The following is a 14,890-nucleotide window of genomic DNA, read 5'->3' as shown; positions in this document are numbered from 1 at the left end:
GATTAAGCCACGTTGATAGGGTTCACCTTTTGGAACAACTCACAAGATTTTCTGGTCACGGCTCTCTCGGCTCACCATTAGTCTTTTAAAGACACTAAAAAGTGGAATGGACTCCAGAAGCATAATAACAAGTTTCAGAGGCACAGATTTAATCAATACTCCGTACGGACGATGCTGAATGACGGCCAGAGCATAAAATAACATTTTATCCATACTTGATATGGTTATTCCTTTCGCGGCCTGGTGGCTAAATCGCCAAAGTGCCAACAACATGTTCTTGAATTAAACAGCAATAAATCCTTGGCCAAACAGCACGAGGATAGGGGAACACCGAGGTAATTAATATATACTAGCGTACAGCACTCGTTCGTTCCATTATACCACACCACAAGAGGGTAATAATGAGCGCTTATACTCCCTACAACTGGAGTTTACTTTTTCCTTTGTTGTTTTTCTTTTTCTTTTCTTTTTTTTTTTTATAATATTGATCGACTGATGTGAAAGAGGGAGCCGGTACAAAGAAAAGGATACGAAGGGCAAAAAATGAGGGTATCAGATTTACGGTGTGCAAGGTTCGCTTATTTTGAGCGATAGGGCGTGGCTTACAGAATTATGAGGACGAGGATTAAAGGGTAGCTGGAGCAGAATAGGCAGACATCTAACAATCAAGATGCAGGGCTTTCGGGAGTGAAGCGCGTTGGGAGGGAAAGAGATACATCAAAAAAAAAAAAAAAAAAAAAAGGAAAAAAAGCCAAAACCACGGATTCCATTGATATTCTGCACTGCAATGATCTACTCGAAAAGGAAAGAGATATATTTGATCGGGCCCGTGCGAACCTTTGGAGGCTGCTCTGCAACAAGGATCTCCTCCAGACCCGTCACGAGGTCAACGTCCTCCGGCTTCCACGCCCAGGGATCGTGTCGGTAAACCAGTCTGTGCCCGAAGTACAAGATCAAAAATGCCGGAAGACCAATATACGCCGTGAAGAAGCCAGAGACCGTCCACTTCTCGGGGAAGAACACCTGGAAGCCGTTGATGAGGACGAGGAAGATAAAGCCGACGATGCCGATATACGCGCCGTATGGCTGGAGGAAAGACTTATAAGGACGTTCGACGCCCTGGACATCGGTGGCTTTGCGGAAGCGGAAGTAAATGATGCAGCAGCAGGTCCAGGAGATAAAACCGGATGTGTTGGTAAGGCTGACGAACCAGTTGAAGACCTGCGAGCTGCCGTTCGCGACGGCAAGGTAGGAGAGACCGGAGAAGCAAGCGCTGGCCATCATGGCAGTGTATGGGAGGCCGTACCTGTTGCATGCCTTGAAGATGCTGGGAGCGTTGCCTGATACGGCAAGGGAGTAAAGCGCGCGGGAGGACATGTATAGATAGGAGTTTCCAGAGCTCCATGCAGAGGTAAGGATGACGGCATTGACGACGCTGTCAAGGACGGGGATACCGGCGTTCTTGATGCCGACCACGAACGGCGAAGAACCGGCGCCAGCACCGCCGTTGGTCAAGGCAGCGTTATCGGATGGACAGGTGACACCGATAGCGATGGAGCCCAAGATATAGAAGAAGAACAGACGGTAAAAGTATCGGCGTGAAGCTCGGGGAATGTTGTATCGAGGGGATTGCATCTCACCGGCGGTCTGGATGATGAGTTCGGGTGCGAAGAGAAAAGCAAAAGCACTGAGGACGATACACTGCAGCAGCGCGATGAAGCGGCCCTTGTCTCCGGTCAGGATGTATTCGTTTGCCGCCCCCGGGGTTTTCCAGTAGTGGAAGCCGAGTCGTTGACGGCTTGGGCCACCGCCCCAGAAGAGGATAAAAGCAAGGATGAGCAGGCCCAGCAACATGATAACCTTCAAGCTGGCGAACCAGAATTCTGATTCGCCGTACCACTGGACGGGAAGCACGTTGAGGGCGAGGATGACGATGAGCAGGATGGTGATCCAGACGGCGATGTGGACGTTTGACTCCCAATAATCTATGATCAACGCACCGGCGACGATTTCGTTTGGAACCAGGATACCCATAGAATACCAGTACAGGTACCCGAGAGCGAAGCCCAGACTCCTCGAGACATACCGATATCCGTAGTAACTCATCGTGCCGCCGTGGACGGGGAGGTAGGTTCCGATCTCAGCGACGGCGGTGACGACCATGAGGACGAGAGAGCCGATGAAGACGTACGCACCGAGCAGGAACGCCGGGCCACCGATGGCGAGTGCCTGACCGCTGCCGACGAAGAGACCTGTTCCGATGGTCCCACCAAGGGCCATCATCTGGACGTGTCGCGACTTGAGGCCACGCTGCGTCTGACTGTACCGACTGTCAAGGAGATCTTTCTCGACCATTGAACGGACGAAGTCGCGGCCGACCTCTGCCTTCTCGTAGGGCGGGGGCACCGCCGCTGAGACGTTGGTCGTCCCGACCTCCATGTCCTTTTCGTTGCCCATCTTGAGGGAAGATGGAGCGGCGAGTGTCTCCAAGGTCAGAGAAATTCAACCAAAAAAAAAAAAAAAAAAAAAAAAAAAAAAAAAAAAAAAAAAAGGGTGGAATATTTTGTAAAAAAGAAAAAAGGAAAAGAAAAAAGAAAAAGAAAAGAACAGACGACAGAGGGATAGGTAGAGATGACAAGAGGACGGGGGGAGAACAAAAAAACAAAAAGGCACTCCGACGACGTTTTTTTTTCTTTCGTCAGAACCCCCGGTCAACGGACGAAGAGTTATTAGATTTCGGCTTGTCCGGGCTGGAGGGCAGTTATTTAAACAAGGCCGGAGAAATACGAAATCCCGGGGGCAGGGGAGTCAGGTCTGGAGGAGTTCACCTGCCGCGAGGGAGCTTGCGCCGCAGGATACCGTCGGTTTGGATGGCTGCAGAGAGCATTGACCGTGCTGGCTCGGGCTTGTCGATGGTGGAGGGACAGCGGTGGGGGTGTGTGGGTTGGGAGTTCAAAGAAGCAGCTTTCGCAGAAGAGACCTGTATTTAATCTCTGTCTTTGGTTAGGCAGCGGCCCATCCTTTCATGTGGTCCTGGAACTTAAATAATGGGATGTGCTCCGTTCCGTGGTCGTTGGCTGGTGGCGCTGCGGACGCTTGCATCCGCACAATGACGGTGATGTTTCTCGAACGGATAATCACTCACCATTGTGCGTGTACACATCCGTCGCGGGTGTCAAGAACAGTCCATTGGATGGTGAGCTGGCGGTACTCTGTACAGTCGATTGGATTCGTCGTCCCTTTTTTTGCGCCCTGCACTTCATCATAGCCATGACGAGCAGCACGGGGTTTGCCGTGAGAGAGACCAGGAAGAAGAAGAAAAAGGAAAAGCAAGGATGGCGTGCAGCGGTGCAACCTCGCAAGGGACCCAAACTCAAAGCGTGACCGGAAAGGCTGGGCGGATCCAGTTTTTGTGGAGAGTCAGTTGGGGATGTGGAGGGAGATCACGGACAGGGGGCCACCACCAGCTAAAAAATCAACTCGTTTTCTGTCTGCCCGTCCGCTGGTCATCGCGACTCGAACATCGAACAGCCCACACGCGACTGGGGCAAGAGGAGGAGGAATAAGAAGAACAACAACAAGAACAACAAGAACAAGAAGAATAAGAAGAACAACAAGAACAAGAAGAAGAAGAACAACAAGGTGGCGGCGGCAGTGCAGGTCCTGGAATCGCGATCTCTTTCACTACTTTTTAAGCTGGAACCTCCCGCATTCACCCAAATTTAATATCCACACAAAGTTCGCGTGGAATTATGGGATGCTTCTTCCTTTTTTTTTATTTTTATTTCGCGTCGTGACCGTGGATCTGGCAACTCTGCGCAGTGCCTTTCTTTAAGCTCACCAAGGAAATTATTGGCTTCCTTCACTAACAGAAACGAAACACGCCGGTGCCTTTTCTTTAGCCAAGTGTGACTTGATGCATTCAAGCATCCCGACGCTTCAAACCGTTTTGTCCCGCAGAGTGCTCTGTAAACTGCTTTCGTACCACCAGCGTGTCCCGTCATGGGAGATTCCTTTTTCTTTTTCTCCCCCCCCCTCTAAGCTGCTGAATTGCCTCGGGTTCAGATTCACGCCATCATTCGCACCGTCTCTCTCTCTCTCTTTTTCTGTCTTTTGCTTTCTTTTTTTTTTTTTTTTTTTTTTTTTTTTTTTTTTTGGCTCTCCTCAAGCAAAAGTCCAAGCCCGGATGGAGGACGCTAAACTGGCTAATTCGTACATCCCGTCATTGTGGATCAAGATCTGAACACTCTGCGGCCTGTCAAATTTCCCTTCTTTTTCTTTTTTTTCTTTTCCCACCCTTCCCGCGGTGGCCTCAGTGAAGATCACGATCATAGACGATTTACATGGAACACCCTGTACTCCGTACTCCGTAGTTTGGATACATACTCGGGTGCTCCGTAGTTTAAAACTACCCAAGCTCTTTTTACCGAGAAAATACACGATGGCTTTCATCACCTTGGCACGAGGAGTGGCAACCTGATCGTCAACGTCTCGCTGCCCACTTCGGCTGTCAAGCCCATACATAGCCGGCTCAAACCCCGTCGAACGATGACGGAATGCGACACACCAGGGAAACGGGCGCAAGTGCAAAGCGGTTTTCGTCCAGCGCCGCCGTTCTCGCGCTAGTCCACTGGCTTTCCCCCAAAAACTTACCTACTAGTTAGTGAGCTGACGAGCAGGGGAATTCCATACTTCTCCAGAAGACCAGCGAACCCACCCTGAAGCAAGTGGAGTGCGGAGAATTTCCATCTTGCGCTTCACGAACCAGAGCGCGCCGGGTTTATCTCCATTTTATTTGGGTTTTCGATCCTGCGACTCCCCATGCCTGTGGGGCTTTTCTTTTTCTTTTCTTTTTTTTTTTTTTTTTTTCCTTTTTTGCCCCTTGGGTTAGTTATCTGGAGAAGTGGACTGATCCGTTCCTTCATATCCACGCGAGAGAGAAAGCCCACCAGCTCAGTGCCGTCTTTTCCCGAAAGAGGCAACCCGGGACATCTTCTAACCCCGGGAGTACCGAATGTCTCTGTTGCGGTGGTTGATGTCAAGACGCCCAAGATCATCTATAGTAACTAACCTAGCTACTGTCTATCATTGCAGATAGTCAAGCAGAAAAGTGTTCTAGAAGATGATATTCTCCCCGTAATCCTCGGGACCTTCGATCGCAACAGCACAATCTTCACATGCTATTACTCTTTCCCTCTTTTTTTTTTTTTTTTCCCCCGCCGTGAGCCAGCTAACTAACTAATTGATTACCTGTCTAACCGCAAATCAGAAAAAGCTGACTGCGAGACAACACACGGCATCCATCCATCGCTCCGTGCGACGAGTTTCGAGGTAAGTACGTGCGCGCGCCTCCCGGTCCACATGGGCATTTCGGCCGTCCCTTAGCCTGTACGTAGGGCTTGCCGCGCTACAGAGCCAGTGGCTGCTCGCTAGCTAGTAACTATATCGGGTATTACCCTCCCACAGCTATGGGAAGTTCCCGGCCTTTCCTAAGATACCCCATTTAACACCAGGCTGAAAGAGCGTGTTCCATGTTCACAAGGTGTTGTATCTTCCGCGAAAGATCATAATACCATGCTATGTGCAATGCACGTTCAGAGGATTAGAAACCCTTCCGAACAAGTAGAGTCGGATATCCCTAGATTTGATAATTAAAAATGCCTATAATGTCTCTCTTTTTTTTTTTTTTTTTTTGGGAGGGTACATTGGTGTTACTTTTGTTGAAGCAATTCCAGATAAGAACAATAGGGATATCGCCTTGACATTACCCATAAATGGAGAGATAGCACTCCCCCACGTCCCAGCTCCTATCATACATTTCGTTGTGCTCCATTTTCTCCCCATTTTGCTACAAAACTCTCCGAATTTCACTTGCTGGCCTCTCAAGCCTGCATCTAGTTCTTCTTAGCTTGCGTATTGTTTCCTTCTTGCCACAGCCTCCCTTTTCCAAGAGAACTTGCTCATGGATTGGGGTTTAACAGGAGCTGAAAGGCAAGTTTCGACAGGACATAGCAATCGATATAAGAATGAGCAATCAAGGCATCATGATCCTGTTTTAGGTATAAAGGAAATTGCAAGCGAGTAGGCCCCTGTTGGGCATGATGACTATGAGGCTCTGGTTTAATCTCACTGGATAAAAGAGTGAGTTCAGCAGTTCAGTTAGAATTAAGCCAGAGATAAAGAAAACAGCAATAGAGGAGGCCGTTGAGAGAGTAGTGTAGCGCATCCGCCTCAGTTAGTTAGTTAACTGAGTGGATCCATTCCTTCTGGCGTCACTGAATCGCGCAAACCTATTCTGAAGATGTAACTAACTAACGTGAGAGGGCTCTTCCCGGTCAACGAAAGAGCATCGGCCCATCTTCAATTCCTGCCCTCCGCACGTCTGCCTCATCACCTCGCCATCCCCACCGGCGACGCTTTTTAAGGGCCACATCGTTGGTTCAGCCAAGTTTACGCGATGGAGTAATTATCTCCTGCATGGGCGATGTTCTTGCACTGATGCGGGAAGAAAAGCTCCTAAAGCTAGTTATATCTTCGGATATATACCCATAGACGGAGTTAGTTCATAACAAGCAAGCCGGACAAGTCCTCCAGGAAACTACGAAAAAGCCGAGGCTGCTGGTGGTTCAAAGCCACTTCGCGAACGAATGCCATTGCGGCCCTTGCAAGGTCCTTTTGCCTTGGAAATTCCTGAAGTTGTTGACCATATATGACGCTAAGGAAGAAAAGTCTCAATGGAGGGCGCGGAAGGAGATTTTGACTTGGTTAACTGGAAAAGGTTATTTCCTCCGGACTCCTCTTCATGACCTCATGCCAAATTTGAGGATCGCATTTCTTCACGTAATAAGAGAGCGCGGAATACACCGGCTCGGGTCCCAGAGAACCATGACGATATTCTACGATTTTCAGCCAAAAGAAAAGGACAAAAGTCAAATATGAGAGGCTCCGTTCTAATACGAGCCTTTGTGCAACCATCTCTTGGCTATTTATGGCTCTCAACCATTGTGATATTTGTCTATGATCTGGATGAACTAAGCCTTCTTCCTGTATCCTCCCCCTTTTCTTCTTTTCGTTTTTCTTTCCTTTTTTTTTTTTTTTTTAAATTATAGAATTGGTTTATTAGGACTTTTCGCCGGCCGCTTACCGACTGTAGGACCATCTAATTTCCCCGGAGATGCTGCTGCTACATGCGTACAGGTTTCGAGGGCCGCAAAGGTGTCACGAAGACACAAGTGGCGGGTTCGCACATGGTCGCTGGTACGTAAAAGACATGGAGAAAGAAAAGAAACTCTCCGAACAAGGCCTCGGGAAGATTGAAATGAGAATGTGCATGTCGCACGGCAGCTCTCTAATCCAGCTAAGTTCTGAATCACCGCCGAAATGGCTGCCGCACTGTTTCTTTCTTGAAACACAGAAAAATATCAAGATCGACACAGGGATATAACTACGAGGATAGACGCAGATAGATATAGACCTGTAGGTTCCCTTGATAATGAAGAGAGTATGGATTTGTTCATCAGACATAAACTTCGTAATCGTAGCTATTCGTGGGGATCGTCGCTACGCATCATAAATCCCGTTTCCCCGAAACGTTGTAGGAAAAGGCAATGAGATCGAAAGCAAAGTCACCAAGCAGTCCATAGCTTACTTTGATAGGGTCCAATTCTTGCAGGGGCCGAACCAGACGTCTCTTGGCTTCATGCCAAGCAGGTTGATCCCTTTTTAAACCAAATCATCCATTCGCTTTTGCACCCTGCTCAATCCAACAAGCGACCAGTGCTCGTATCAATCCGATAACGACAGCTTTCCCCTTCTCGATGCTGTCTTGGTCCGTCCAACCAGGGACGTGAAGAAACACAACATTCCCACTTCGCCCATCCTTATACGCGTGTGCCAGGCTGGTATAATATATAAATTCACAAAGATATCTCCCAGCGTCCTCTGATAATCGTATATCGGTCTTCGGTGGAAGATAGGATCGCCAGGTCTCCAGGAACTCCGCATCGGGTGACGAGGGGTGTATGTGGACCTGACGTTTCAGGTCTGATGATGCTGTAACCGGGCGAGCGGAACCGGCAGAGGAGACGTCAAGTCGGGGTGGGCCGGGTTGTAAGGTCTCCGGTAAACCTTCCCACTTCCAGAATGCCTCCCCGTCGTCGTAGCCCAGCTGGCCGTCAATGTCTGTTACGCGGTATCCATCACGGTGCGCTTGCGTTTCTACCGAGTAGTAATGCCGCGTTGACGCCATCCCAATGTGGATGATCAGGTCCGGAGCCTGGCCATTGTGTGTGCGCTTGAATGAGTCTATTATGGTGGGGATTGTGACTCGGACGGTGGAATATGAAACTCGAATCGGGCACGGGTGTGTGTGAATTCGGACCATGCGGGAGCTCGAGGGTGTCGTGGGTATGGTTGCGGGGAGGGTGGATGAGATCAGGAAGGAAGGGTTGAGAGGGTTGGTTTTGAACGGCTGTGCCACGAGGTTAACTCTGCTGCTGTTTCGGAGGGGGCCAGTTGAATAGACAGATCGACAAATGCTCCGTAATCCGTCCCGTGCAAACTCACCCCGAAGCCCGTGATAAGAACATGAACCTCATCCTTCACAACTGCCGGATCCGCAGTCTTCGGCCCGGGTAGCGTTCCCTCTGACGGCACCTCGGGTCCAAAGTCACCCATGACTGGGAAAAAGCAAAATCGTGATGCTAGTTATGGGTCGGGCGCGGCAAGGCTTTCGTTAGTCCCCGCGGGATCGAAAAAGTAGTTGGCGGCGGGCCCGCCCGGTGATGAGGTGGGGTCCGGTTCGTCGGCAGCGACTGCGATCGGTTGCGGATATTTCCTGGGGGCCGAGTACTCTGCTCGACATCGGTAGCACGGAGAAATGACGGCCTCCGCCGTAAATGAAGCAGAACAGGAGGGTGTTGCAGATTGCGCCCTCAACCCCTCCTTCGATCGACGATCGCAGCGGAAAATTATAGGCCCGAAATTCTTCGGAATATGGTTGATCCGCGTTATGCCGAAATGACCACAATGGATGATAATAATAGGAACATCTAGGAAAAAAAGGGAGAGGGAAAAAAAAAAGAAAAAAGGTCTCCTGCCCTGGATAAACACAAGTCTGAAAAATAGTTTCAGTTTTCCGTCGTAGTTTGTTGCTTCTCCACGCCCAACTTCAAGCTCTGTCGCCATGCACGCCGCCACGTCACCGTTCGAGATTTTTGCCGCTCGATTGCAAGATTAAACGCGAGAAAGGTGCGTCGCGCTTCGGGGCGGCGCGTGTAGACGCGTCTGGCCACGCGACGGCGGACGTCCGCTGGCTGCCGCCGGCCAATGAGCCGGTTTGCCCCCCAGAGGATCAGCCAACACATAGCCAATACGGTTTTGAGGGGCCGTACGATTTGTTCAACATTTTGGAAACAGGGACGGCCAATGGAATGGTCGTGGGGAGGGGATTTTGGCTCAGGTTTAGGAGATGGCGCCGACCTCGAGTTGGGCAGTGGATCTTGCAAGCTTGTGAGACTTGGTTCAAAGTGATGCGCACGAGGACTCTAAACCAGGCCAATCAAGCTTGTTGCCTCACCGCATTTCTTTTTGAGTTTCCGTTGAAGGAATTCCTCCTGCCGACGTGGTGCACGAATGAGTATATCCCGATGCGAGCTCATCCTTGCTCGTCGAAGGGGGAGGTGGATAGCACAGCCTGGGGTCCCCAAGCATCTCGTTCCGCTGTCAGAAGGATCAGCAGGCATATTGCATCCCAAGGGTGCTCCTGCGGCAGCGTACTCCGTAGAGGCAGATAAAAGCGTTGGGACTCGAATGGCTCCAGAGGTGCTCCGTACGCGGGCTTCTGCTCGAAGCGGCAAACATGCTTTTTTTTTTCGTTACGGGAATTTTGGGGAGGACGGCGAACCCAAACGAGAGGTTTTGACGTAGTTGGTTGGTTAGGTAGGGGAGGGGGGGAGGTTGAATTGTCCAATTGATGTCTTGAAGCCGGAGGGAGGAACTCTCTCTTTGGCCGCCTGCGTAGAAATCCTTGCGCTGCTCTCGCCATCTCTCCAATGTATTCATGCCCTATCGCTCGATGAACGTGCGCTTTGTGCCTGTGAACCCTGTGGCACCAAGTGGTACCTCGCTCTCCACCGCGCATCTGCTGCTGGCGCTAGTCACTCGCGATCCAATGACAAGACGCCCGCGTTGACTTTGACACCTTCGAGTCCCGGCCCCGTTTCGACCTCTCTCCCACATCCTCCACGGCAGACACATCATCGTCTCTTTTCTCGTTTCGAAAGCCTGCCAGACCCTCCTGTCTCTTTACGCGCTCTCTTATTCTCTTTTTCCTTCGCATTTGACCAAGAAAGCGCTTGACGGACAGGCGCCCCTTCGCCCAGCCGCCGAGAATAGGTGTGCCGACCCTAGGCTTCGCAATCAACGGTTCGTTCCCAAGGACAGGGCGGTTCCTCCCGACCCCCCGCTGCGAGCCCTTGTGAACCAAATTTCCTGGCTCTGGATTGATGCTCCGCATCGTTCCCCGGATCGCATATCTTTATTCTAAGGTCCAAAAAAAGGTATGTAGTGTCAACCCGCTGAACGGTCACGATCCGCTTTGCGCTAGCTCCTCGCATCGCACCATCACTATCACACTTCTCGCCTCCCCTCTCCCTCCTCTTCTCTTCCCAGCCTCCCTGTTTTCCCCATCCCCTGTCACGGCTCTGGGCGCCTCCAGTTCAGCAAGTTACGCTGTTCTGCGTCGCATACTCAACCGAGTCGCCAATGCCTCTGTTCAAACCTGGAGAATGCGTTCTTACCTATCAATTATTCCTAGGGCATCAATTCAAGTCTCTTGACAATCTTTGGCTCTCCTCGGCAGGTGGCGCGCTTTGCTCCCGAGTCTTCGCCTTATCCTTTTCCTTTTTCTTTTGAATTTTTTTTCTTTTTTTTCCCTATCGTTTCGATAATTTTTCATATCTCAGTCACTTTATTTTCTACCTCGACCGGTCGTCGCACTCGTCAGGCGCCTTTTCTTTTGTTTCATGTTATTCTTCGCCTTGTCGGCTTGGATGTCACTTTCAGGTTTGGCTTGCCCCATTCAAGATATGACGATTGGCTGAATTAAGCTAACAGTGGGCGTTGGAGATTCGTCGATATTGATTGACTGGAAGCTATTCACTGCCTCGTCGGCGACAACACTCTCGCACTTTTATTTGATTGTTGCATCCTGCCCCCATCAACGTTGATTAACGCCCCTAGTTTCTTCATCACTTTAACGACCCTCGATGAACTTTGACGACTCCATCCTGCTCTATGATCCTCTGTACGACCTGACGACATTCTCATTCATAAAAGTTCCCCCGATTATCATCGCTGACGATCGATACAAAGAACCAAGTGGCGCTTTTGTCTCCCTTCAAGTGACGTACTTCGACTTGGTTGCTGCTATCTGGTGATCTGGGTAAAAATAGCCGTTGGAATTTTGACGTTGACTTGGCATATACCGGATATGCAGCACTGTCACTGAGAGATATTACCTTGAATACCTTGCTTCTACTCAGAGTCCCTCTTAGTCTAAAAAAAAAAATCTTTAAGGAATATTAGGGAGTGCCTTGCGCGCCGCTTATCTCCCAGCCATGGATCACAAACAGCCCGCTTTGTCGCGCACCTTGCCGAAGGATTTTACGTTCCACGCTTTCGATGAGCCTCGCACGCCAACAAGACCAGCCAAGGAGCTCGAGATCCCGCCGCCTCCACATCATTCTTCTTATCGCCTTAGGAGGCCTCCACTTGATATTATCTCGAATCTCGGTTATAATGCGATGCCGTTTTGCTCCCCGGATGTTCCCTTACCCTCTATTGAATTCTCCAAGGAAGTAGATACGTCTTCCAGCTCGTTAGATACTAATCTAACTAGACACACATCTCCCGGGCGCCTTGAAGTACCGCCGCCACAGAGACGCGATCCTAAGACCCCTGAAGCGCAAGTACGAGAAGATATCGTGGGAGAACGCCGTAGCTGGAGAGAGGAGAGCTTCACCTCTGGATCTGACCCTATTCCACGCCCATCTTCAGCTTGCTCAAATACTTCAGATTCATCAGTGTCCTCAAGTGGATCTTTTGGCTCTCATCCCTCTTTCGGCGGCAGTTGTACGAGTTTTGAGAGTGAGATTCAAGACCCTTTTCTTGCGCACTCATTTCCTGATCGAAAGCAACCCCTCGAGTCTCCTTCTAAACCTGCAATCGCGCGAAATGTTTCACCTCAATTTCCAGGTGGCCATCGATGGACATCGGAGATGGATAATCATCTGTGGAATGCTTATCAACTGTACCTCCAGGACCCAACCATCACCCCATTCAAAACCGTTCCAGGCAGCGTTCCGCCACTTGGTGTGTCCCATCGTGTTGCTAGAGAAGCTCGCAGGACATGGCCAAGAGTAAAGCACGGTCTCGCCAAAAGGCATGGTCAAGATACATCTCAGGAACTCGAATCAAAAGCCGACCCAACGCCCGAAGCAAGGAGTGGTAGCTGCACCCCTAAACCTGGAGTGGTCAACTCTAAACCGCTTTGGCCACGGTCCGATGCCTCGACAAGGAAGAGGCTAAAGCAACTTTGCAGAAGAAGGTTTTCCATTGCGCCACATTATCAAAGGCTTCTACAATCTCGAAGCCCTTCACCTTTCCCTGAGCTTTTCATCCGCTCTTCTTCTAGCTCGCTCTCCATGGGATCATACGGTGCCTCTAATCCTTTTGCTCGTGATCTTGGTGTTTCACTTGTCGCAACGTCTCTGCCTGCTAGTATTCCTGCAGTCACTATTGAAAATAAACATGTAAATTCCGAGCAGACAAACTGGTTTAACAATGTTGCGGAACAACCTCTAGCGATGGAACCCCAAACCCAATCCGAGTTGCAGCCTCCAAGGAATCTAGTCGATGAAGGCCCAGCTACCATCCCTCGCCTTGGTTCACCGTTCATGTATCATACATGGGGCCCTGATACTTCTCGTCGCCACCTTCGTCCAGTTCCACCCCCGAATGTTCCTGAAACCATCCATGGACCCACTGGCTCGCGGCTCCGCTCCTCTATCCCTCCTGAAATGATCACGAGCGCTCACAAAAGACGCGCAATGAACCAATTAGACGATGAAATCAGCCCAGATAGAAACGCACCTCCCGACCTCCTACCAGAGCCCTCAAAGGACGAGAAGAAGAACCCGAATTATCGACGAGTCAGACTGCGAAATCGCGGGGCAACTACGAGTGGACTAAGCTCTCGAGAACGGTTGAATCAGCTTTTCACTCCACCGTCGCATTTTGGCTCCAACGAGAGCAAGGCTAGCGCTCTTCCGGCAACCTCATCCCAGGCTGAACCGCGAAAGGAAGAAATTAAGAGGCTCGGGTCGCCGTTTAACTCTGACCGTTGTGCAGGCAGATCTTTACAGTCACGCCATGCACCTTCACGCTCAGAACCTTTTATCCTTGCCAGGCCCACCCGAGACAGAGCTTCTAGTCTTCAAAGCCCTCCGCCGTTCTATTTCCAGCATAAGGATGATGTGGTTTCTTCCCCCCCAGCTTGAGTCTTCTTTTACAGTAGCCTCAACTATGTGCGGACCTCATCTTCATGCTCCGGATGCTCGCGGTCCCTATTCTTAGCACGAAGCATCGACCACTGTCGCCGACTTTTAATTGCAAATGCGAGTATCGGCTGCGATTATGTCAGCTGCTTGCCTGTGATAATATAATGGTCCGATCGCCTTCTTTTAATTGTATTTTTTTTTTTTTTATGATGCCACTTTTGCGGTGGACGCCAACCTTTTAACCATCATGCCATGTCCGGGACGGTAAAAAGTGAGATATCTGTATCTCAGTTTATTGATGCCGAGTCCAGGTCGAAAGTGACATTCCCGAAGCATCCATCAGCGGCACTTAAAAGTTAATTGGTACCTTCGGGTTCTGCTTTAGCCCGTTATCAGCTCTTTACACCGTCGAGGTGGACTCGGCCCGTGCCGCCTCTCTTTGTTTGCCGTCGCCCGATTATGAGCCTTACGAGACATAACCGACGACGGATGCTTCGTATGCCGTTTAACTTTTGTTTCACCTTCAGCTCGGCTTGTTGTTGTCGCCTAGTCCTTCTTTTTCTATCTTTTTATTTATCGCTACGTTACGAACTATACGCAACGAGAGCATGAAGCCCACTTTCCGAAGCGAATTCAACGAATGACGATGCAATGCATTGTTCTGGCGTGATCGGTTGATTCGAATCTCAAAATATACTCCTTCTTTTTGGCCCCTTGGGGGAACTGCCCTGGGTCTGATTTCCGCCGCCGTATTTTCCTATGATTTCGCTGCTGAGCTCTTTGGTTGAGCAAGTTTTGGAGACGCTCGGGATAATTATTAACCTATGTGTCTAATGGCCTATGTCGCCCCGGCTCAAGGCTTGGAACCTGGAGTGTTCATATATCGAACAATTCGCTCTTTTTTTCCCCCTTCCCTTCCAACTCGATCCTTTTGGCACTCTTTTGACAGACTCTCCTTGATCCATTCATTTTTCTTCATTTCCCTCACTCTTTCGTTCACGTATTTCCCGTATTTTCCTCAGATAAGCAGTCCCAAACGTATCCTAGAGTACATTCCGGTACTCGATTAACTGGATGTCAACCGCCTTACCCTTGGTATTTCCTGCTTTCTCTACCATGCGCTGTTTTTGGTGGGGCTGGCTATCTTTATCTTTTTGATGACTGACATGATTGATGAAGTGATCTTTTATCTTTTTCATTCTATCTTTCTCTTTTTTTTTTTTTTTTTTTTTTTTTTTGCAAGAGAAAAACAAAAGCCATAGAATACGCGCTTCATTCTTACTTCAGAACCATTTACCTTTGGGTGATTTTTGTTTTCCTTCTATTCGCAA

General features: G+C 49.7%; 5 protein-coding genes across 5 annotated transcripts; 2 read left to right on the top strand and 3 right to left on the bottom strand.

Moving 5' to 3' along the window:
• Window positions 1–792: 792 nt before the first annotated feature.
• On the bottom strand, window positions 793–2,457 carry D8B26_002025 (uncharacterized protein; the record flags this gene model as incomplete). Its single annotated transcript, XM_003065967.2, has 1 exon — window positions 793–2,457. One exon carries the CDS (start codon window positions 2,455–2,457, stop codon window positions 793–795), a length of 1,665 nt encoding a protein of 554 aa, XP_003066013.1.
• An 11-nt stretch (window positions 2,458–2,468) lies between these two features.
• Window positions 2,469–2,990, top strand: D8B26_002024 (uncharacterized protein; the record flags this gene model as incomplete). The annotated part of the gene is made up of 1 exon (XM_066123712.1): window positions 2,469–2,990. One exon carries the CDS (start codon window positions 2,469–2,471, stop codon window positions 2,988–2,990), a length of 522 nt encoding a protein of 173 aa, XP_065979787.1.
• A 4,604-nt stretch (window positions 2,991–7,594) lies between these two features.
• D8B26_002023 (uncharacterized protein) lies at window positions 7,595–8,676 on the bottom strand (the record flags this gene model as incomplete). Its single annotated transcript, XM_003065966.2, has 2 exons — window positions 7,595–8,470; window positions 8,566–8,676. 2 exons carry the CDS (start codon window positions 8,674–8,676, stop codon window positions 7,733–7,735), a joined length of 849 nt encoding a protein of 282 aa, XP_003066012.1. The 3' UTR covers window positions 7,595–7,732.
• Window positions 8,677–8,678: 2 nt separating this feature from the next.
• D8B26_002022 (uncharacterized protein) lies at window positions 8,679–9,186 on the bottom strand (the record flags this gene model as incomplete). The annotated part of the gene is made up of 1 exon (XM_066123711.1): window positions 8,679–9,186. The coding sequence occupies one exon, from the start codon at window positions 9,184–9,186 to the stop codon at window positions 8,707–8,709; it is 480 nt and encodes a 159-aa protein (XP_065979786.1). The 3' UTR covers window positions 8,679–8,706.
• Window positions 9,187–11,618: 2,432 nt separating this feature from the next.
• Window positions 11,619–13,559, top strand: D8B26_002021 (uncharacterized protein; the record flags this gene model as incomplete). Its single annotated transcript, XM_003065965.2, has 1 exon — window positions 11,619–13,559. One exon carries the CDS (start codon window positions 11,619–11,621, stop codon window positions 13,557–13,559), a length of 1,941 nt encoding a protein of 646 aa, XP_003066011.1.
• Between the last annotated feature and the right edge of the window lie 1,331 nt (window positions 13,560–14,890).

This window comes from Coccidioides posadasii, chromosome 1 (genome assembly GCF_018416015.2).
Source record: "Coccidioides posadasii str. Silveira chromosome 1, complete sequence".
Taxonomy (NCBI): domain Eukaryota; kingdom Fungi; phylum Ascomycota; class Eurotiomycetes; order Onygenales; family Onygenaceae; genus Coccidioides; species Coccidioides posadasii.
The sequence above is the reverse complement of the archived record's forward strand: the minus strand, read 5'-3'. Positions and strand labels throughout refer to the sequence as shown.